The 23,028-nt window shown below is 55.8% G+C and overlaps 1 protein-coding gene across 6 annotated transcripts; it reads left to right on the top strand.

Moving 5' to 3' along the window:
- Positions 1-41: 41 nt before the first annotated feature.
- On the top strand, positions 42-23,013 carry Scrib (scribble planar cell polarity protein). 6 transcript variants are annotated; one of them, XM_036209086.1, is made up of 38 exons: positions 58-596; positions 1,775-1,892; positions 2,010-2,088; positions 2,183-2,272; positions 2,362-2,418; positions 2,504-2,567; positions 2,655-2,729; positions 2,797-2,941; positions 3,329-3,447; positions 4,247-4,446; positions 4,521-4,687; positions 4,775-4,902; positions 4,997-5,122; positions 5,816-5,980; positions 6,529-6,918; positions 7,863-7,925; positions 8,467-8,556; positions 9,078-9,155; positions 10,163-10,486; positions 10,589-10,669; positions 10,750-11,007; positions 11,396-11,506; positions 11,605-11,898; positions 11,968-12,156; positions 18,293-18,403; positions 18,480-18,536; positions 18,673-18,747; positions 20,086-20,148; positions 20,625-20,708; positions 20,855-20,953; positions 21,067-21,226; positions 21,306-21,453; positions 21,539-21,724; positions 21,803-21,945; positions 22,021-22,058; positions 22,182-22,256; positions 22,495-22,546; positions 22,637-23,013. In XM_036209086.1, the coding sequence occupies exons 1-38, from the start codon at positions 438-440 to the stop codon at positions 22,780-22,782; spliced, it is 5,007 nt and encodes a 1,668-aa protein (XP_036064979.1). In that variant the 5' UTR covers positions 58-437; the 3' UTR covers positions 22,783-23,013. The 6 variants fall into 6 exon arrangements, with proteins under 6 accessions (XP_036064983.1, XP_036064979.1, XP_036064978.1 ...); XM_036209085.1 differs by having other exon boundaries at positions 4,772-4,902; XM_036209088.1 differs by lacking the exon at positions 20,625-20,708 and having other exon boundaries at positions 4,772-4,902.
- The last annotated feature ends 15 nt before the right edge of the window (positions 23,014-23,028 follow it).

Genomic DNA, 23,028 nt, shown 5'->3' with positions numbered 1-23,028 from the left:
GCCACGCCGCGGGGCCTATTGGGAATTGCAGTTTCGAGCAGTGAGGGCGGGCCTAGGCTTCCCGGCGGGCTGCGCGGCTGGGCGGTTGTCGCGGGCAGCGGCGGCGGTTCCGGCTGCGGTGCTGCGGGCGGACGAGCTGCTAGGTGAGCAGGCCGGGCGGGATGCGGAGCCGCCGCCGCGCCCACAGCACCTGAGAAAGCGCTGCCGGGTCAGGCCGCGCCGCCGGCTGGGCGCCGCCGCCCGAGACTATACCTCGTATTGAACGCGGCCGAACCTAGTGCCGACCCCGGCCGCAGTCCGGGTCCCGGCGGTCCGCCCCACCCCCGCGCGGGCCGTGCCGCTCCGCCCGCGCCCGGCGCTCATGCGGGCCGAGCCCCGCCCCCCGGCCCGAGCCCGCCGTGCGCCTCCCGAGCCCGCGCTCACTGCCCGCCCGCATCATGCTCAAGTGCATCCCGCTCTGGCGTTGCAACCGGCACGTGGAGTCGGTGGATAAGAGGCACTGCTCGCTTCAAGCTGTGCCGGAGGAGATCTACCGCTACAGCCGCAGCCTCGAGGAGCTGTTGCTCGATGCCAACCAGCTGCGCGAGCTACCTAAGGTGAGCGGCCGCCGCAGCACCTGCTGCCCCGCCTGCAGTCCCGCGCTCAGTTTTCTGGGCAGTGTGTGACTTCTGGGACGGCCGGCTGGAGCGAGACCTCAGCAGGCGCTGCCCGGGCTCGGTCGGCACCGCAACCTCCAGCCGGCCCTGCTGGTTCCTACTGGCCAGCCCCGCCCCAGCCAGCCCCACCCTCCCCCAGTCGCTTGTGTTGGCACCTGGTGGCAGCCTGTCTGGGGACCGGGTGGATACTGAGCCTAAAAGGGGAGCCAACAGAGAAACCGTGAGAGCACAGGAGGTGGATGGGACCAGGTTGCGAGGTCGACCTTGGCTAGCAACAGCTTGCTGGGCTGCTTTAGAGGTAGGGGCCTGGTTTTCTTGCACTGTGTTCAGCTCCTTTTTTTTCCCCCTTGGGCTCGAAGCTGAGTGGGATCCTCCTAAGAGGACAGTGTCAGATCTATTCTGTCACCTCTCAGCGGAGGGCCCACCTCTGACTGCCTGTGTTCCTTCCTGTCGGTTTGTTTTTGGTTTTTGTTGTTCTGAGGCCACTCCAGAAAGACCAGAGGAAGCAGGTTATGAAAGATTTACTTTTGTGAGATGGGGGCTGAGTGGTCTGATATTCTTGAGGGCTGGGTGGCATGGGGTGTGACCCCGGTCCAGGTCTGTTTGTACCAGCTCTGTTCTTCACGGATCTTTATAGTGCCTGTGTGTGAATCTTGAAATTTTGTACCTGTGTTTCTCTCTGGTATTCTTACTACAGTTCTCTTGATGGTCTTTGTCCAGCTGTTGCTGCTCGTTGCTGGGATACCCGAAGGGTTTATCTGTGGTGGAAGAAGCAGTTTGGGGAGTGGGTAGAATCCAAAGAGTGGCCCATAGGGCAGAGGGCAGGAACTGTCTAGTCAGGAGCTGATGGTATTTCAGCTGGGCATGTTATCTGGGAAGCAGCACAGTAGTGGTGCATATGGCAAATAACACAAGGGAGACCATGCATCGAGTGGACAGGGGTATGTATGTACGTTGTGTATGTTTCTCTGCCTGCTAGACTGCCAGAACCTTGTGTGACCTGGGACACACAGAGGTCCAGGGACCTGTGGCTATGATCCTCCTGGTCTAGAAACTCCTCACTACCCTTAGAGCTTTGGCTGTAGATGTTCACCAATCGCATCTTCTGCTACCCACAGCCTTTCTTCCGGCTATTGAACTTGCGAAAGCTGGGCCTCAGTGACAACGAGATCCAGCGGCTACCTCCTGAAGTGGCTAACTTCATGCAGCTGGTGGAGCTGGATGTGTCCCGGAACGGTGGGCAGGCCGGCGGCGGGGGTGGTACTCTGGCTGTGTGGAAGTAGGGTGGAGCAGGGGGTCCTGGGATCACCTGAGGCAATAGCATCCTCATGGCAAACCCCTCTCCACACACAGACATCCCTGAGATCCCCGAGAGCATAAAGTTCTGTAAAGCTCTGGAGATTGCCGACTTCAGTGGGAACCCCCTGTCCAGGTAAGTGTCATCCATAGTGGGAGTTGGCTTTAGGCCGTGGGGGGTTCTAAAACCCTTCTGTGGGCATCTAAGGTCTGCTGCTTCCTTTCCCTAGGCTTCCAGATGGCTTCACACAGCTACGCAGCCTGGCTCACCTGGCCCTGAACGATGTGTCCCTGCAGACGCTGCCTGGAGATGTGGGCAAGTGAGTAACCCCCTTGGTGAGTGGGTCTGAGTGTAGGAGTACTTGTCTTGGCCCTTTCTTCCTCAGCCTTGGTCCTTGGTCTCTTTCAGCCTGGCCAACTTGGTGACCCTGGAACTCCGGGAGAACCTGCTTAAATCTCTTCCTGCGTAAGTTTGGGGCCTCCACCTAGACTGTGGTAGAGCTATCTCTATGTTGGGGCTTGGATATCAAGCCTTTTTTTTTCTTCTGCAGGTCCCTGTCTTTCCTGGTCAAGCTAGAACAGCTGGATCTGGGAGGCAATGATCTGGAAGTGCTGGTAGAGTGAGGGCCGCCTGGGGAAGGACAGGTGGGGTAGCTGCCGGAGGAGGTCACACTGGTTTCTCCTGTCTGTCTCTTCTTGTAGCCTGACACTCTGGGGGCTCTGCCTAACCTGCGGGAGCTGTGGCTAGACCGAAACCAGTTGTCAGCACTGCCTCCGGTAAGTGAGGGTGGGGGACTGGCTTTATCCCCTACATGCTGCCCTTTGACCTCTTGCCTGTCCTCAGGAGCTGGGGAATCTACGGCGACTGGTGTGCCTGGATGTGTCAGAGAACCGGATAGAGGAGCTACCTGTGGAGTTGGGTGGGCTGGCACTGCTCACGGACCTGCTGCTTTCCCAGAACTTGCTTCAGCGGCTGCCCGAGGGCATCGGTCAGTGTGCCCAGAGGGCCCTGGGGACTGTTCACTCTCATCATTGGCCTTATGAGGGGTCAAACAGTGTCTTGGGATAGGACCTGACTTTACCCAGGCTAGAGGTGTCCAGTGAGGGAAGGTTAAGATAAGGCCGGGGTTAGGGACCCCACTATCCAATTACTACCCAAGGGTCAGGGTCACTTGTGGTAACAGGAGTCGAGTATGGGTTTACAAGGGTCAGTGGATGGGGAAGAGCCTTGGGGGGTAAGCATAGGGAACCTTGGAGTTCTCAGAGAGGTGATCTTTCACTGGAATGTGGGACCAGGCTACAGCCATTCTGAGGAGCCACATACTCAAGTACCTTTGACTTGACTCAGTCTAGTCACCGTGTCTCCTCGATGCCAGGTCAGCTGAAGCAACTGTCAATCCTGAAGGTAGACCAGAACCGGCTGTGCGAGGTGACTGAGGCCATTGGGGACTGTGAGAACCTCTCTGAGCTGATCCTCACAGAGAACCTGCTGACGGTAGGGCGGCCCCGAGTCCCCAAGCCCTTTGGGGTGTGCTGAGTGCAGTCAGTGCTGATATGTAGCAGGGACACAAGTGCCTCACGGCAGTGGCATGTGCTTCTTATCCCGAGGGAAGTGCTTGCTAGGGCACCCTTGGGGTCAGGAGGAAGAGCTCACTGGCATAGGAGATGGCCTAGGACTTCTGGGACCCTACAGGACTCTGCCAGTTAAAGCACTCTGGCTGTGCTTCTCCAGACACGTACAGTGCCAGGGAGGACTGGGAAGAAGGCAAGGGTAAAGTGGACAGAAAGAAGACTGCCCTTCAGTATGTGGGCCCCATTGTAACCAGGGAGAGTGGAAGCTGTAGCGCCCAGGCTAGAGAGGTCTGCTGTGATGGTAGCCTCAGGCCGAGAGACAGGCTGGCATGGGGGGAGTGTGGAATGTTCCTGTGTGTGGAGAGAAGACAGCCCCCTGGAAATGAAAGAGCAGTTCTGAGTGGAAGGCAGCACCTGGATGGTGGGGTCACAGACACATAGCCTACCGGTAGACTGAGCTAGGTGGTTGTAGGAGAGAGCTAGAGAAGACAGCCTGGGGTCTTAAGTGGCTTGGCAGGGCGTTTGGTGTCCTTGAGGGTAAACAAAACAAAACAAAAACGGGTGTGCAAACTGGGTCCATGTCCAGCCATAGGTCCTGAGGGCTGTGGGGGCCTAGAGAACTAGTCAGCTTACCTCAAGGGAGACCTTTACTTTCCCAAGGGCTCCCTTTCCTCGTACCTCAGGGTTTCTGTCAGCCTCAGATCCTTCCTTTTCCCGGCCAGGCCTTACCCCGCTCTCTGGGCAAGCTGACCAAACTGACTAACCTTAATGTGGACCGGAATCATCTTGAGGTGCTGCCCCCTGAAATTGGAGGCTGTGCGGCCCTCAGTGTCCTCTCTCTGAGAGACAATCGCCTGGCTGTCCTTCCCCCTGAGCTTGCCCACACAGCTGAGCTGCATGTGCTTGATGTAGCTGGGAACCGGTGAGTGTCTGTGTGGCCCCTGGGGACCAGGCTGCATCCCCTGTGTATGCTGACCATGCCTGCCTGGCCTCCAGGCTGCGGAGTTTGCCGTTTGCGCTCACCCACCTCAACCTCAAGGCACTGTGGCTGGCCGAGAACCAGGCACAACCCATGCTCCGCTTCCAGACTGAGGATGATGCCCAGACTGGGGAAAAGGTGCTTACCTGCTACTTGCTGCCCCAGCAGCCCTTGCCAAGCCTCGGTAGGTTGCTGATGGCCGGGTCTCGAGTTTTGGGTGGTTGAGGCAGAGAGACTAGCTTGGGTCCCTGACGCGTGCCTTCCACAGAAGACCCTGAACAGCAGAGCAGTCCCTCAGAGAGCTGTAGTGACGCCCCTCAGAGCCGTGTGAGCGTCATCCAGTTCGTGGAGACACTTGAAGGTGACGAGGATGCTGAGGAAGCTGCAGCTGAGAAGCGGGTATGGCGGGGTGGGGACTCTGGGCGGTACACGTCTATCCCACTCCTGCCTGACCCTACCCGGCCTCTGTTCCTCATCCCTGTCCCCATGGCAGGGCCTTCAGCGGAGGGCCACACCTCACCCCAGTGAGCTCAAGGTGATGAAGAGGGGCATTGAAGAGCGCCGGAATGAAGTCTTCATCTGCAAGCCTGATCCTGGCCCACCCTCACCTTCAGAGGAGGTAGGCGTGAAGATTGGGAGCCCTATATGTCCGTCCATCCTGACAGTGGAGCTGTGAGGGCAGAGGCTCCATGGGAAGAGGCCTGGAGATAAGCTGGTGAACTGGACTGGGGCCACATAGGCAGCAGCTGGGGGTTGGGCTGGCCAAAGGGTGCATGCAGGTGTTTGGGTCTCAGGTAGTGCCTACCTGTGGAGTCAGAATAAGGGGCATAGCCAGGGTTGGGGTTTCCTGGGTCCAAGTGCTAGGCATGTTTTGGTGGCACAGGATGAGGTTGGCTAGGGGTCAGGCCGAAGGAGAGCTCTGTTTTCCTTTCCTTGGCTGTACCTGGGAAGGAGTTTGGTGCTAGAGCAGTGCAGGTCGCTTGCTTATTAAGCTTCAGGGCTGTGGGATGGGTCTAGGTACCTGGATATAGCGGTTAGGCAGACAGGGCATGTACTGGCCACGCATGGCTACTCCCACCTTAGACAGCAGTCGTAGGGCTCGTTTCAGACTGATGATGGCCTCCTGGAACCTTCTGTATTTGTCCTCCTGAATCCAGGAGAAGGGAGGCATTGCTGAGGTCTGGGCCGTAGAACCATGACCTTGCATGACTCTGGAAGCAGACAGGGAGTGATTGCAAACAGTGAGCCTGCTGGGGATATTATGTCACCTCTGGTGACAACCTTCCGTGCACCTGACCCCACTCCTCTACAGGAAAAGAGGCTGAGTGCCGAGTCTGGCTTGAGTGGTGCCTCTGCCCCATCGGCAAGCACGGGCTCCGAAGGAGAGCCTGGGATCCTACTGGCTGAGGAACAGGGGCCAGGCCAGCAAGAGGCCACACCTGGACAGGAGGAAGATACAGAGGAGGACTATGATGAGGTAAGGGCCGACAGGAAGGCAGCCTGTAGGCCAGAAGAAGGGCTTTCTAGGATCAATGCTTCTCATCCTATACGTCTTCCTGAGCGGGATGTGTGGCTGGGGCCATGCCAGATGCTGCCTAGCATCAGTGGAATGTTGAAGGGCTTCCTCTGGCAGAGTTAGTGCCCAGTGTGGTATAGGGTGGTGGTTGTGAGGGTGCCAGGGTAGGTTAAAGTTCACTTCTCAGCCAAGCTCAGTGCACTCAAATTTCGCACCTCTATGCTTTGCCTGGATGGTGTGTGTCCTCATTTTCCTGGCCCAGTATATGCTTCCACCTGCTTGGTCTTTACATGTTCCGAAGTGTCCATTTGCTAATTGCCATGTGTGTTTGGAAGGAGCAGTGTCCTCTGGTCTTAACAGCCGAATTTTCTGTGTACTTCTACATTCACAACAGGGAACTGGTCAGCTTCTGGCTGTTACCTGCATGGCTCAACCAGTCAGCCCCATAGCTGGGCCCTGGGAGGAGTGAGCTGGGGCCAGGGTACCACCCTCATCTTTCTACCACTTAGCCCACAGTGCACTTCGCAGAGGACACGCTGATGCCCAGGGAAGATGGTGAAAGTGAAGAGGGCCAGCCTGAGGCTCCCTGGACACTGCCCAGTGGCCGGCAGAGGCTCATCCGCAAAGACACACCCCACTACAAGAAGCACTTCAAGATCTCCAAGCTCCCACAACCTGAAGCTGTTGTAGCCCTGCTGCAGGGGGTGCAGACGGACAAGGAGGGCCCCGCTGGAGGTTGGCACAATGGCCCCCACACACCTTGGGCTCCTCGAGCCCAGGAGGAAGAAGAGGAGGAGGAGGAGGAGGAGGAGGAAGAGAACAGGGTTGAAGAAGAAGGTGAAGCCACCACAGAAGAAGACGACAAAGAAGAGGCTGTGGCTTCTGCCCCCTCCGTCAAGGTATGTCTCCTTCATACCCCGATCTGACCCAGGCTCCACTGGCTCAGTGGGCTGCTTTGAACCCTGGCAGGTGACAGCATGGAGGACATGCAGCCCTAATGTGACAGGCACACAGGTCGGGCCCTGGTCTCCTGCCCCCTTGGCTGTTAGGAGAAGAGTAATGAATGTACTGTAATGGGTATTGTTGTCACATGTCCTCATCACGTAGTCCCAGGATTCCCTGCCGTTGATCTTTTTTATAAAGTTCTTGGCAGCTCCCTGGGCCTGCCTGGTGGGGTAGGAGGCCAAAGCGCTCGGAAGCTAAGGGCCCCTCTGTGTCCTGTGTGTTCAGGAATCTTGGACAAGGTCCTCCTCATGAGCTGCTGGCTCTCCCAGGATCCTTCCTGCCTCAGGAAGTGACCAGCTTTGAGGCCTTGCCGCTGGCCTGTGGCCCATCCTGTGGATCTGGTGGAAGTTCTTATGCCTTGTCAGGGACTTCTGGGATCCAGGCAAATCTATAGAGCGGTGGCATCTCTTCTTTATCCTCATGTTTGATTTTGATGGCTCAAAAGGACCTTTGCACTTACTGGAGACTCCTCGAGGCCAGGGAAAGCCCTAGCTAGCAAAAGTCCAACCCTTGTTGCCTTATAGTGCTCCCACCCTGAGAGTATGGGCTGATGATACATGATATCCGGGGCAGTTTGGGGGTCAGTCAGAGACAACCAGGAATAGACTTGCCCCTCTGGACCCTTCACCCTCGCCAGCCGAGCCACACCATAGAAGTGGTCTGCAGAGTTGCTCATGATCTACAGATGGGGGATCCAGGTGGGAAGGGGCTGACTCAGATCATAGGAGCTTGATGACATCTTCCTTCTGTCCTGCCTACTTGTGGTGAGGGCTGGGTAAGGTGGTGGCAGTTCCCAGCGGTGGCTAACCTGCATGCCTCGCTGCTCCTGTCCTAACAGGGGGTGTCGTTTGACCAGGCCAATAACCTGCTGATAGAGCCTGCTCGCATTGAGGAGGAAGAGGTCTGTACTGCTCGCTGCTGCTCTTTGCTCTGGGCCCGGGGCTCCTGCTGACTTTTGCTTCCTGGGCTGCGGGCTCTCACTTCTCCCCACCTCCATGGCTCAAACTCAGACCTTCTCCCAGAAGCGTTCCTGGCAGCTGCCACACGACCGGGGTTCTGGCTCCACTTCCCCAGGGCCTCCTGCTCCCCTGGCTGGGCAAGCATGTCTCCACACTGGGGCAGCTGGCCTTGTAGGGGATGAGTGGAGGTACTGGGCCATTTCCTCTATCCTACTGTGAGCCTTCAGGTATCCTTATGGATAGAAGCAAGGCCAAGCTTCACTTTCTGGAGGACAGCTAGCTCTGTACTGCATGGGCTAGCTCACAGAAGCTGTGCCTGCCCGGGATCGTAGGAACCTCCCTGCTTCTCTTTACTACCCAAGTCGGCACAGCTCCCCAGGGATGAGTTGTATGGGTTGTCAGCAGCCAACCAACCCTTCTTGCTGCTGCGAGCCCCTGGGTATTCCAGGTCTTCTCAGATATCCATGTCCACTCTGTTTCCAGTTGACACTCACCATCGTGCGGCAGACGGGGGGCCTGGGCATCAGTATTGCGGGGGGCAAAGGCTCCACCCCCTACAAAGGAGACGATGAGGTAAGAACTGCCTCGCTAATAACCAGGTCCCAGTCTCCGTGAGCTCTCTCTTGCCCACACCTGTCCCTCTAGCCTCCAGAGACTTCCTCTTTCTCTAAGGTGTGTCAGTGGTCACTCTAGATGTCCTGCTCACCATCCTTTAGCATGTGTGATGCATGGGTCACCCCAGGGCACTGAACAGACCCAGGCGGGTGGTCGGGCAGGATGTTTGGAGTCTGAGAACAGCTTATAGGGCAGCTGAGTTGTTCCCTTCACAGACAGGTTTTCCTTCCCCATTTTCTCATGCCAGCTCTGGGGTCAAAGGTTGACTTGTAAATTCTAGCTTCTTGTGCTCGAGCCCTCCCGGTAGTTGAGTGCAGCCCCTCTGACCTCGAGGACTGCTGTTCTCCACTGTGCATGTGGGGGTCTTTACATCCTGTGCAGAAGCAGGCCAGGCTGTCTGGCTCTGCACATTTGATAGCCATGAGGAGGGGCTTGCCTCTGCTGTTGCTCTTGTGGACCAGTCCCCACCTGTCCTCTAGGGCATTTTTATCTCTCGAGTGTCTGAGGAGGGCCCTGCGGCCCGTGCTGGAGTCCGAGTGGGTGACAAGCTCCTTGAGGTAAGTAGTGACCTCCTTGCCTCACGGCAAGGGACAGCTGTGCCCTTCAAGGTCCACGTAGTCTTGATCATTGGGCTACTTGGCTATCCCCATCAGGAAGTGGGGACAATATCTTCCCCATCCAGAAGCCCAGGGCCCAAAGATACCTGGGTAAAGTTATTGAGACCTTAAACAGTAGGCTTAGAAGCCCTCCACGCCAAATTTCCTATCCATCTGGGATATAGCTCGGTGGTAGGTCACTAGCCTGCCATGTATGACATTTTGGGTTTAATCTCTAGTACTACAAGGGGTGAGTGTAAAAACAAAGAAGCAGCCCTCAGCCTAGACAAGAGGCACCAGGCAGATCAGAAGTAGCCTGGTGGGGTCAGACCTCAGCAATACTGGTGGGAATCCTGTGTGGAAACCCTGAAGGTTTCTGCCTGGATACTTGGCCATTAGAGAACTCAGGAAAGCTTTGATCTTCCTATGAAGAACCCAGAGGAAAGGTTTGCTCTTCCTGGGGGACAAGAAAGAGAGAGAAGGCTGTGGGGTTCTAGACCAAGAGGGAGAGGAGGTGGGGCTGATGTCCCGTACGCTTTCCTGCTCAGCTCCAATCCCAGCTCTGTCTTGAAGCATGTGGAGTTGGCATCCTAATACAGTAGCCTTGCATGTTCTCTGCCAAGCGGATGACAGTTTCTGGGTGAGCACTAGTGTAGAATGGCCACAGGCATCTGCCCGTGCCTCATGGCTAGCCTGGATCCTGGCGCAAAGGCAAAAAGAGCATAAGCGCCAGGCGGTGGTGGCAGTGCACACCTTTAATCCCAGCACTCGGGAGGCAGAGGCAGGCGGATCTCTGTGAGTTGGAGGCCAGCCTGGTCTACAGAGTGAGATCCAGGACAGCCAGGACTGTTACACAGAGAAACCCTGTCTTGAAAAAAAACAAGAGCATAAGCATACTGTCAGGATGTCGGGGTGGCTGTGCCTGGATGCTGATTTGTGCTGCGGCTTTTGTCTTCTATTGCCCATAGGTGAATGGTGTGGCCTTACAGGATGCAGAGCACCACGAGGCTGTGGAAGCACTTCGAGGAGCAGGTGCTGCTGTGCAGATGCGAGTGTGGAGGGAAAGAATGGTGGAACCTGAAAACGCAGTCACTATCACCCCCCTACGCCCTGAGGATGACTATAGTCCCCGGGAACGTCGGGGAGGTGGCCTGCGCTTGCCCCTGCTTCAGCCTGAGACTCCTGTACCCCTCCGCCAGCGCCATGCTGCCTGTCTTGTGCGCAGTGAAAAGGGGCTGGGCTTCAGCATTGCTGGTGGAAAAGGCTCCACACCTTACCGGGCTGGTGATGGGGTGAGGCGGTGGTCTAGCGGGGAGGAGGGTCCGTCCCTGATGAACGGAGGCATGTTAGGTTTCCCATATAATGGCTTCAGTGTGGCTTCTCTGTCCCTACAGGGCATCTTCATATCCCGCATTGCAGAGGGAGGGGCTGCCCACCGGGCAGGCACTCTACAGGTTGGCGACCGAGTCCTCTCGGTGAGTGGGGCCAGGTATGTCCTGACTAGAGTCTTTCATTTCTCTCGCTTGCCCTCTCTGACCTGAGTGTGTCCCTGTAGATCAATGGAGTGGACATGACAGAGGCAAGGCACGACCATGCTGTCTCCCTGCTGACTGCTGCTTCCCCTACCATCTCCCTGCTTCTGGAGAGAGAGACTGGAGGGACTTACCCACCTAGCCCCCCACCACATTCCTCCCCAACCCCTACTGCTACTGTTGCTGCTACCATGACCACTGCCGTCCCCGGGGAACCTGTGCTATCTAGGCTGTCCCCTAGCCTGTTGGCCACTGCCTTGGAAGGACCATACCCTGTGGAGGTAAGACATCTGCCCATGTCCTGCTCAGCATCCACTCAGCTCCAGGTGTAGAGTAAAAGCCCACCCAGGATCCACTAATCATAAGGTGTAGCCACACTAGGCAGAAAGTAGTACATGTCCTTCCTACATGTGCCCAAGAAACTAAGGTTCTCCAGTCAGCCTCCGTGATGGTTCCCATCTGCCCTAGCATAATCTGCCAGGAGCCTTGCTCTGCTCCTTGCCTGCTGTCAGTGAGGATGTGGAGATGTCAGGCTGTGTGCATGATAGGGTAGCAGACTGCCCCACAGGCAGATGGGGCAGCATGGGCCCATCCATTCTGCTGGTACTTGCAGAGTTAGCTCCTTTCACCCCTGCCCTGTTCTGACTGAGGCCCACCCTATGTCCTCAGGAAATCTGCCTGCCCAGAGCTGGTGGTCCACTGGGGCTTAGTATCGTAGGAGGTTCTGATCACTCCAGCCACCCATTTGGTGTCCAGGATCCTGGTGTATTCATCTCCAAGGTAAGTATTCTGGCAGGCAACTCGTGCAGGAAGCACCCACCCCAGGCAGTCTGGGCAGGCATCAGTGACTGGTCTACTGGGTATTGTCTTCCCTATAGGTGCTTCCTCGGGGCCTAGCTGCTCGCTGTGGCCTTCGGGTTGGGGACCGCATCCTAGCAGTAAATGGGCAGGATGTTCGGGAGGCCACACATCAGGAGGCGGTCAGTGCCCTTCTCAGGCCCTGCCTGGAGCTGTGTCTGCTTGTGCGGAGGGACCCACCACCTCCAGGCATGCGGGAACTCTGCATTCAGAAGGCTCCTGGGGAGAAGCTGGGCATCAGCATCCGAGGAGGCGCCAAGGGCCATGCAGGGAACCCCTGTGACCCCACAGATGAGGGCATCTTCATCTCCAAGGTGAGGGCTCTTCCTTCCTGGGGCCACAGATAGGTGCCTGGTGGAAGTCTCACACTGTTCTCCCTACAGGTGAGCCCTACAGGGGCTGCCGGGCGTGATGGACGGCTGCGTGTGGGGCTGCGGCTGCTGGAAGTGAACCAGCAGAGCCTGCTGGGCCTCACACATGCTGAGGCAGTGCAGCTGCTGCGCAGTGTGGGTGACACCCTTACCGTGCTTGTCTGTGACGGCTTTGATACCAGCACCACCACGGCCCTGGAGGTTAGTGGCCTACCTGGGGATTAGGTGCTGTCCTAGCACTGACCTTTATAGTCTGGCAGCGTCTAGTGTCCGCACTTGGGTCTGGAAAGTACTTGGCAATTATGAACCAACCAACCGTGTGTGGGAGTGGTGGGTACTGTGTTCTGCAGGCCCTTTTCTGAGCCCTGTCACTGTACCGTCTGGAGGCTGTGGTCTGGGTGGGCAGGCATTGTAGAGGTAGGTGAGGCTGTAGCTGACTGACAAGGAGCTGAGAGAAGAGCTGTAACAGGGCTCTGGGAAGGCAGTACTTGAGGGCATGTGACAGCTAGCAGGTCAGAGAGAACAAGGAGCCCTGTACCTTCCCCCCCGAAAGCAGGAAGGCAGCTTCCTGGCTCTGCTGGCCCTTAGGATGTCTTTCTGACAGTCCCTTGGTGGAGCTTACTCCCAACCTCTGGTCACTGGTTTCTTTCGTTATACCACAGGGCAGAGCCAGGGCGTGGGCACAGGGTAGAGCCTCTTCTGCTCTAGCTTCCTGGAGTAGAACGAGAATATCCAGCCATCAGAACTAGGCCCGAGAGGCAGGCACCCTGGACAGGTCTCTAGCCTCGTTGCTCCTCTTGGGGTTCACGCTTTCTCCTTGTCCTGCTTCTACCTGTTGTCCTTAGGACCCTCAGCATCTTTCCCTGTAGTCCAAGTGAGGCTTCAAGGAGTCTTTATGTGCACTGGCTGTCTGCTACTCCTGGACATCCTCACGAGCCACGCGGGCGGGTCTCCAGGGTGCTGGTGGCTGTATTTCCACTCCCCATGGCTTTTATTCCTTCAACACTGGGGACAGGCAGCCATCCTAGGTTGGTCTCCTTTGGCAGTGGGTTTTTGGATTAGTGGTTTCCGGTCCAATGCTGGCAGAAAGATACCCTCTGGCCACAGACCCTGTATCTTGTCCCAGACTAGCTGGTGAGGATCACTGGATGGAAACAAGTTAGCCTTTGTCTTTGCGTCTGGAAGGGTATTGGGCTGCAGCCTGTGTGAGGTGCTACTCCCTGGCTTAAGGTTGACCCTTGTCCTGCTTCTCCCCAAGGGAGTCCTGTGTCCTGGGGGAGTTTTTGTGTGTGACTTCTCCCTGGGTGATCTAGTCACTAGAGAAGCCCCGCCTTTTGTTTACGCACATCAGCACATGTGTGCAAAGTGTGTTGCTTCATGCACACTTGAATCTTTTGGTTCAGAATGAAGCCCTCTGGAAAGAGCATGAACTTCAGTGCTGCAGGGCTGCCGTGGTCCTGGGTTCCCTTGGCTGTGCATTTGCTCCCTGCTGTTGTGACCCAGGCTGTTCTTGAAGTACCTGGGTGGCTCAGGAGTGTTGGGAAGCAGCTGTGTGTCTATGTGCACATGCTTGGTCCTGCCAAAGCCTGTCTTGGCTGGATCTTCATCTGGATCCTGTCTGGGGAGCAAGGCAGGTTTCTGTTAGCCGAGCTAGTGAGGAGCTCTGGGCAGTGGGCAGCTGACCAAGAAAGAGCCTTTGAGAGTCCTTTCCTGCCCACAGCAGCTGTCTGCCTTGACAGCCCCTTCTCAGTCTTTGTCTCATCTCAAGATGCCTTCGCATAGTTGACTTTCTGCTCCCACACCCTAGGAGGGGAACCTTGCACATGCTAGGGAGGGCTCCACTGACCTCTGCTCCTAGCCCTGGGAGCCCCTTGTGAGCTTCTCAGCACAAAGCTGTTCTCTTTCTTCCACTGAGCTTTTTCTTTCTTGATGCTGTGGGTCCAGACTTTGTCTATCTGAAACAAGTCTCATTGTGTAGCCGAGGTTGGCAGTTCCCCTGCCCTCTGAAGTTAGAGTTACATCTGTGTGATCCAGCACCCACCTTGTGTTTGCTTCCCTTCTGGGGTGGGATCCTTTGATTGCAAAAATTTACAAACTTTATGAACTAAGGCTTCTCCTGTTGGACTGTGTGGGGTTTGGTTGTTTTGTTTTGTTTCAAGATGGGGTTTCTCTGTGTAACACCCTTGGCTGTCCTGGAATTTGCTTTGTAGACAGGCTGGCTTTGAACTCACAGAGATCCACCTGCCTCTCTGCCTCCTAAGTACTGGGATTAAAGACATGCCACCACTGCCCAACATACTTTGATTTTGAAAATACTTGTCAGTTGTCCCCACAGTGGTGGGGAGCAGGATTTGGCTGTGTGGTAGGGCCCGTGCACTCTAGGACCTGTTTCTGGACTTGGTCACAGTGTTCTGTGAAGCTTGCCAGGACAGTGCCACGCTGTGCAGAGGCAGTGACTTTATAGTGTGTTCTGCTACTGATCAGCTACATCACCCTCTCTTTCTTGTTCCTTTGAAGTTTTGTCTGCTCTGTGTTCTCTTCTGAACAGATATGCCAGGTTTCATCACAAAACTGGCAGAGACTCTGGGATCATTTTGTCATTTTTCTTGAGCCTCTTCCTGGCTCTCATTTCCTGTTGGTGCCGGGGACCCCTTGTTGGCTGGCTTCGCTTTGTCTCCTGGCAGAAGCCCTGTGGCTCACAGCCATCACAGAGTGATGCTGGGACCTCCTTCCTAGGCCTTCCCTCTTTGTCTGTTTGCAACCTGTGGCCTTGCCTTGTACCAGACTTTAGCAACTGTTTGTTGTAGTTTCTTTAAGAACATTTTCAAAAGGAGGGAGCTATCTCTGCTTGTAATCGTAAAAACAGCCCTCTCTAGTGGACATCGGGTTTCCTGAAGGGGCCTTACATATATGCTCAGTGGGACTGGCCTGGTCCCAAAGGCTGTAGCAGCATGCTTGGGAGGAAAGAACCATTCTTTACACATCAGGACTCTTTACTATAATGTATGATTCTTGACTTCTCATAGAAAAGCTGAGGACCTGGCACTGGTGGCTTTTGTCCCCACAAGATTGCCCATTCTGAACCCTCTAGGCATGGAAGAGCATACATATATCTTTACTCACAGTCCACTTTAAAAAGAAAAAATTATGACACTTGTTTATGTGTGTATGGAGGTCAGAGGACAACTTGTGGAGTTGGTTCTCCTTACCATGCCAGTCCTGGGGATTGAACTCAGGTCATCGGTCTTGGCAGCCTTTCTCCTCACAAGCCATCTTGCTGACCCAGCACCTCACTTTCCTCACACTACCCACTTGAGTCATCTGGCTTGTCTGACCCGCTATTGAGTGGCTTTGACCTGCATCTTTCTGCCCCCTCAGGCTTTTGGGTGTAGTGGGGTGGGAAATGGGGGGTGCCAGCTATATCTGATATATAAACTGATGTTTCCGTAGATCTAGGCTCTTGCTTATTGTCAGACCTGCAGCTGCTGGACTTGTCAGTTTCTCTCTACAGCAGCTAGTGGGTCCTAGGAAGGGTGCCACGGGTCAGTCAACTCAACACATCCCACTTCACTCCCGCCCGAGCGGGCCTGAGTCATTGTGGTCTCTCAAAGGAATCGTTCAGTTTTGCTTCCCCATGTGTTTGGTGTAAAGAGGATATTTTCTGTTGCTTCTCTAGTTCTCCCTGTAGGTCAGTTCATCCTCTTTATCACACCGGCCCATCTTTCCAATCCAGATGGTGCTTGCCTTGCAGTTGTTAGACTTAGGGCTTTTTGACTTCCCAGTGGTACAGCAGGAATGCCCACGCAGTAGCAACTGCTTCAGCACTCCCCACCCCACCCCACCCCACCCCAGCCCACCCCACCCCACCCCACCCCAGCCCAGCCCAGCTAGAGAACTACCTTGAAAACTACCTGGCCCTCCTGTCCTCTTCACTTGAGTCCACCTGAGCCCCTGGCTTGGTGTCTGAGTGAGTCCTTACCCCTTGGCTTGTCCCTGAGCATGTGCTCTGAGGACCGGCTCTCTCCTGGTGGCATCTTGTTCCCATCTCCCGACCCATCACCAGTGCAGACTCTTTCCATGGGTGGTAGTGTAGCTAGAGTTTTCCTGCCTGGCCTACAGTTAGGACAAATCTCTCTCACCAGCCAGGCCCATAGACTCAGACCCAACCAAGTAAACACACAGAAACTTAATGTTTACCAATTGTATGGCCATGGCAGGCTTCTTACTTATCTAGTTCTTATATCTTAAATTAACCCATTTCTGTTAGTCTATTGTTGCCACGTGGCTCGTGGCTTACCAATACCTTACATCTTGCTTGTCATGGCGGCAGCTGGCAGTATCTCTCTGACCCAGCCTTCTACCACCCAGAATTCTCTTCTCTCTTGTCCCACCTATACTTCCTGCCTGGCTACTTGACCAATCAGCATTTTATTTATACAGAGCGATATCCACAGCAGTGGTAGTGTGTATTAGTCAGTTTTGTCTTGTTTAAGAGTTATTATTTTATGTGTATGAACGTTTTTTGCTTGCATGAATATGTTTACCGTGTGCATGCAGGAGCCTATGGAAAGCAGAAGGCATAGGATTCTCCTAGAACTAGAATTTTGGACAGGTGTGAGCTACCATGTGGGTGGTGGGAACTGAACCCAGGTCCTTTGCAATTGCTTCTCCTGCTGAGCCACCGTCTCTTCAGCCCCAGTCACAGTCACTTTAATGATGGAATTGTTTCACTTTTGTCTCCTGGAAGGGACTTCAGGCTGGGTGATACCACCCATCTACTCTAAGCACTTCCTGACTTCTGGCCTCATCCCACACTTTCCTGCCCAGCTGGGGGGCGGGCTGTTTTCCCCAGGAGTACTGATTTCTTTTGGTGAACAGTGGTGTGTAGAAGCCAAGGTCTGGTGCAGTGCTCTTGGGGTGTCATGGCCAGAGATGAGGGCAGTGTGTGATAGTTACTGTCTGGTTATTCTGGAGCTGTAGGAAGCCTCGGGTCACTTCATGGCATTGTCCGCCTTTCCAGTCAGCACCACAGGTCAGCCCTTCTTACTCACGTGGCCTCTTCTGACGTGGGAAACCAGACTTCCTCATCCTTGCTGTTTTTGCTTTCTGCTCAGTCCCTCTGTAGGACAGCCCTGCCCACCCCGCTGAGCCTGCCTCTCTTGGGCCTCCCCAGTGCCTTTTTGACTAAATTACTTCAGAAGTGAGGAAGGTAGCACCTTGTTTATTGTTGGATTTAGTAGTGTTGTCAGAGTCTGCAAGAGACAAATGTGTCTACCCTTGTGATTGTTTTATCCAGCGTTCTTATTTCTAGTGATCTTTGCCCTGTGTGTTTAACTACTCACTTGTTTAGTGTTTGCAGTTTGTGACCACTGCACCTTCGTGAATTCGCTTTCTGCTGTTCATTGTCCCCTGCTCCTGTTTGACACTCTTGACCTCAAGTTCCATCTTCCCAGTGTGAGCTGCTGCTCCCTGTTTGTTCCCTCGGTCTCTTGTCATTCCAGTGTTCTGGATCAGCTTTCACAGCTGGGCTGTGTCTGAGGCCACACTGTGCATATAGTAGGAACCCTGATGGCAACCGTGAGACTGTTACCTGCCTTCCATTCTGCTATCACCTCCTTCTCCTGTATTCCTCTGGGGTAGAGGCCTGAGCTGGTCCTTCGTGCTTTGTGGATAGAAGGCAGCTGATGCTACGTTTCCACCACCTATGTTTACCTTTCATCTATGCACATTTTAGGCCCAGGTCATATGTTCTCAACTGCCTGCTCCCTGCCCAGCACTGTGTGCGCGTGCGCGTGCACGCGCACGCGCACACACACGCACACACACACACACACACACACTCTCCATCCCAGACTCCAGTCCCAGAGCTAGTTGAATTTCACCTTACAGTATTTCTGAATCCTTAATCAGCACCCAGACTACACATTTTAAATGCACCCTATCCATCTGGGAGTGTTACCCTGCTTCTAAGATCATTGCCTCTGGCTGCTCTCTTCCCAGTGCCATCTTATCAGCCATTCCTCCTTTGTTCCTAGAGTGGCCACAGTCGGCTTGTTTTATCCCCATGCCAAGCATTGTGGCTGAGCACGGTTGCTTCACATTCCTGTCGTGTTACAGACTTAACCTACACCCACAGTGACCCCATGAACCAACTGCTCTTTGTCCCTGGAAGACTGGGGACAGGTACACAAGAGTCATGGGTGGACCAGCAGGTTGTCACAGAACCTCCAGTGGCCAGCTTGTCAGGATATGGGGTCTTGGGTCCAGTCCTCAGCCTGCCCCAGAAGTGGGACCTTGCCAGCAAGTTTCTTCTCTCAGCCCAGTCCTTTCCTTTCAGGTGTCTCCAGGAGTGATCGCCAACCCATTTGCAGCAGGCCTTGGCCACCGGAATAGCCTGGAAAGCATTTCATCCATTGACCGGGAACTGAGTCCTGAAGGCCCAGGCAAGGTCAGGATCAAAGTGGCTGGCAGCCTGGGACTGGCTCTGAGCTACTAGTTCTTGACCGTGTCTGCTCTCCTTGTAGGAGAAAGAGCTGACCAGTCAAACCCTACCCTGGGAGCCTGAGTCTACAGAGACTCTGGTGAGTCCCACAGGTCCAGCTCTGAGTGCTGGGTAGCCTCCTGTCAGGACATGGCAATGGTGAACACAGGCGTGGTGGGCAGTCACATTCCTGGGACATAGATCCCCTCTTCACTGTGGTCCATTCTGTTCTCCAGGGACGGAATCTGGAGCCCCTGAAGCTGGACTACCGGGTGCTGGCTGCTGTGCCCAGTGCTGGGAGTTTGCAAAGAGTAAGTGGTGAAGCTGGATTTTACTGTTGGCCTGTCTGCTCTACCTGTCTGCCTGTCAGTCCCCTTGTCTTCATTTCCTCCTTCCCCGTGGGAGCCACTGCTGCCAGCTTGAGTGCCAAGGTCACCATGCAGAGAACTTTGTCTTGGATCAGGCAGGGTTTGTAGGTCTGAGCTAGAGCTCTGCCTCCTAGCTAGGCACATTTGGGATTTTGTTGTTGTTTGGCAGTGCTGGGGATACAGGATGGAGCCTCATGAATGCTGTACCCAAGCACCGTACCACTGACCTACATGCCAGCCCTTGTCTGTAAAGCTTTTGACCTTTCTTTGTGGCTGTTGCTGTGATCCCCTCTCATGTGCCAAGGGGTCCTTTGAAGTCCCTGACCTCTTCCTTCCCCAGTCTCTACCCGCAGCTGGCTGGGGAGGGTGGAGCCCTGCTGCTGCAGGCAGGCTGTGAGGGAGAGGCAGCTGCCATTCCTTCCTCTCAGTCTTGGGGTTTCATGGACATGGCTACCATGGAGGGGTGGGCTGAAGCAGCTGCAGCCTGTGGAAGGAGGCCCTGTGGGTGTGGAGGTGCAGCACCAACAGCTGGTCTGGGAGTGGCCACTCAGGGACCTCAGCTAGGGCCGTGGCCTTTGAGACAGTTGTGGGCCTGGGGGCAAGCAGAAAGGACATTCGGTCCTCATATGTTCTCCAAGAGGTATTTAAACTATCACTCCCAGAAGATGATGGGAGACCATTGCCAGAATGTGAGTACTTAAGGGGTGGGCTTGCTGGGGCATTGCTGAGCAGTGGAGAAACAGGGAGGGGTCAGGAAGGGCATTTGAATTTTTGGGTACCATCTCTCCCCACTCCAAACAGCCCTAACAGAGAAGCCAGCATAATTTGAGAAGGAGACAGTTATAGATTGGGATGCTTCTCTGACCATGTATGATTGGGAAAGAAGCCCGGGTCAGGTACTGATGGTGGGTAGGCTTTTTGTGTCCAACTATCTGGTTTCAGTCTGTTCATCTACTCCCAACTTTCCTTGTAGATAGTAGGGCTGCACCCTTGGTAGTAGTAATCTGCTGTCAACAGGCCCCTGACTGTCCAACCTAGGCCCTGGGGAGAGCAGAGGCTGAGGGCCAGGGCCACCTGTGTCCAGCCTTGGGGAAGGAGAGTCCTTTATGGAGGTCTCATGGTTGGTCATCGAAGCCTGTCTGATGGCATTCCTGGGCTGTGGTCAGGTTAGGTCACAGGGCTGTCCCTATGCTGCCAGGGTAAATGCGCAGACCAGTTCCTGCCCTGGGGTCCTGCTAGGCCAGCTGACCCTCGTTCCCAACTGCTACCCTCTTCCTCAAGGGACCATCTGTGACCACTGGAGGGAAGATGACTGAGGCCCCCTGTTCCCCTGGCAGCCAGCAAGTGAGCATCCCAGTCACAAGTGCCTCATTGTGGGCACCTGTGCAGTTGGGTCCTGGTATGCAGGGACCCCTTGGGGTATTGCTGTCTGATGTGTTTTTGTCTAGGGACACCTTCCTGATTAAAGCTGGTGAAGGCAGGGAGCTTGCTGGAGGAGCTCAAGGCTTCCAAAAACAGCATAAGATCTTTTCTATACAGTTGTCCCTCTTGTCTGTGGGTCTCTCCTAGTCCTTTCCCACTGCATGGAGAGGGCCAGGCTTCCGGCCTTCCTGGCCATGCCTTGCAGGGTGGGGGTGGGCACAGGGTCATTCCCAGCCTAGCTCCTAGCCTCAACCCCTCCGAGACAGGTTCTGGATGAATGTCCCCTTGTAGCCTGCCTTGTCTGTCTGTCTGTCTGTCTCTCTCTCTCTCTCTTCATACTCCCACTCCTGGACCTCTGATCCTGCTCTCCTCTGCCACCACCCCCTTCCCCTTTGCAGACAAAACCGGGGGTGATCCAGCCAATGGCTCAGGCCTGGCCAAGGGGCTCCCCGGCCCCCGGGGGCAGAGGTGGTCCCTGTTCTGTGAGTGTCCTGTTCACAGTGGGTGAGGGTGGTGAGCAGGATGGTGGGTGTGGGTCAGAGGCAGTTGGAGGATACAGCTGATGGTTCTTTGGGAAGTGGCTGCACTGGGACAGCTGCCCCAGCCTCACTTAGGGGTTTTTCCCCAGCTGCCCTCCCCTGATGAACTGCCAGCCAATGTGAAGCAGGCCTATAGGGCCTTCGCGGCTGTGCCCACTGTGCATCCTCCGGAGGACAGTGCTACCCAGGTATGTGCAGTGGTGCCCTGCTGCTGCTACTGCATGCTCTGTAGGGTGGGTGCCCAAGGTGAGTGCCCCCAAGAGAAACACCAGCCAAGTCTGAGGGCCTGCTCCCCCTCTAGCCTCCAACACCTGGTCCCGCAGCCTCCCCAGAGCAGCTGTCCTTCCGTGAACGGCAAAAGTACTTCGAGTTGGAGGTACGGGTGCCGCAGGCAGAGGGTCCCCCCAAGCGTGTGTCCCTGGTGGGTGCTGATGACTTGCGGAAGATGCAGGAGGAGGAAGGTGAGGAGCTTAGACTTGAGGAGAGGTCTGGGTGGGATGATGGCCTGGCCTTGTCTGACATATGTCTGCCTGCCCACAGCCCGCAAGCTGCAGCAGAAGAGGGCACAGATGCTTCGGGAAGAGGCGGTAACCTCAGGGCCTGACATGGGGCTCACCTCAGACAGGGAGTCCCCAGATGACCAGCAGGAGGCTGAGCAGCCCTGGGCTGTGCCAGGCCATTCAGGAAGGTGAGCGCGGGAGACTGAGCCCCACTGCCTGGCTTGTCTGCTGCATGCCCCCGTTTCCCACAATGCATCCTGTCCCTTTCTCCAGCCCCAGCCCGTCTTCACCCCCGGCCCTGGGAGTCAGTGTCCCCGTGAGGACAGCCAAGGCTGAGCGACGCCATCAGGAGCGGTTGCGCATGCAGAGCCCTGAGCTTCCTGTCCCAGAGCGAGCCCTGTCTCCTGCAGAACGTCGGGCGCTAGAGGCAGAGAAGCGGGCACTGTGGAGGGCAGCCAGGTGAGCACCCCGCCACCACCAGGCCCTGCCCACTGCACATCAGGTCCACTGAGCAGCATTCACTCTCTGGGTCCACAGAATGAAGTCTCTAGAGCAGGATGCCCTCCGCGCACAGATGGTCCTCAGCAAGTCCCAGGAAGGCCGTGGCAAGCGAGGAGCCCTGGAGCGGCTGGCTGAGGCCCCTTCACCTGCACCCACTCCGTCCCCCACTCCACTAGAAGGTGTGTGTTGTGGGGGGCCAGCAAAGGGCCCCCCTGATGTGAGCTCTTCCTCCAACACTCTTCTTGTTCCCCCAGACTTCAGCCTCCAGACCAGTATCTCCCCTGGACGCTTGGTAAGGATCCCACATCTAGGCCTTCCTCAGGCCCCGTGGTCTGACGCTGCAGGGCTGTAGACTCCTCACCAGTCTCACCCCCCCCTGCTCTCTCTGCCTTTCCCCTCACGCTGTCCTTTCAAGCCTTTGTCTGGAAAGAAGTTTGACTACAGGGCCTTCGCAGCCCTACCTTCTTCCAGACCTGTCTATGACATCCAGGTACTGGAGGCCACCTGGCCCGTCGGCATGCTCCTGCTCCTCCTGCCTGTCACCTGCCCTCCCTCCCTCACTCCTTTCTGTGTGTTTCCTGCGTGGGGGCCTCCCCACCCACCTTGGTCTCGGCCATCTGCCCTGACCCTGCTCCTGGCTCTCTGGGCTAGCCTCAGACAGCCAAGCCTGCATGCATTAAGTTCAGACAGGCCTGGGACCTGTCCTCACCAGCCTGTCTCCCCACCAGTCACCAGATTTCGTGGAGGAGCTTAGGACTTTGGAACCATCTCCCAGTCCTGGTGAGTTGACGCCTGTCTGGGGTGGGTGCCCAGGCGCCCAGAGTTCTGGCTGCCTTTGGTTCACGGCTTTTCTACTCCTCTCTCTACCAGGCCCACAGGAAGAAGATGGAGAGGTGGCTCTGGTGCTCCTTGGCAGGCCCTCACCTGGCACTGTGGGCCCCGAAGACATGACGCTGTGCAGTAGCCGTCGGGCCATGCGGCCAGGACGCCGGGGCCTGGGCCCTGTACCCTCCTAGGGCCAAGTTCCTCCCCAGACTTCGGGTGGGGAGCCTGCTAGCTTCATCACCTCCCTTACCCCAAGTCTTTTAGCCTTGGTGTTAGCATTTTAAAGAGACCCCTCAGGAGTTATGGCTTCTGACTAACTGCCCCCGTAGCCGGGATCTCGTGGCGAGACTGTAACTAGTGATGTTTGTACAACCAAAGACTCTATTTTGTGGTTTAAGGAGAATAAAGTTAACTACATTTTACCCTCTGTTGCTTTT

Source organism: Onychomys torridus, chromosome 16 (assembly GCF_903995425.1).
Source record: "Onychomys torridus chromosome 16, mOncTor1.1, whole genome shotgun sequence".
Taxonomy (NCBI): domain Eukaryota; kingdom Metazoa; phylum Chordata; class Mammalia; order Rodentia; family Cricetidae; genus Onychomys; species Onychomys torridus.
The sequence above is the reverse complement of the archived record's forward strand: the minus strand, read 5'-3'. Positions and strand labels throughout refer to the sequence as shown.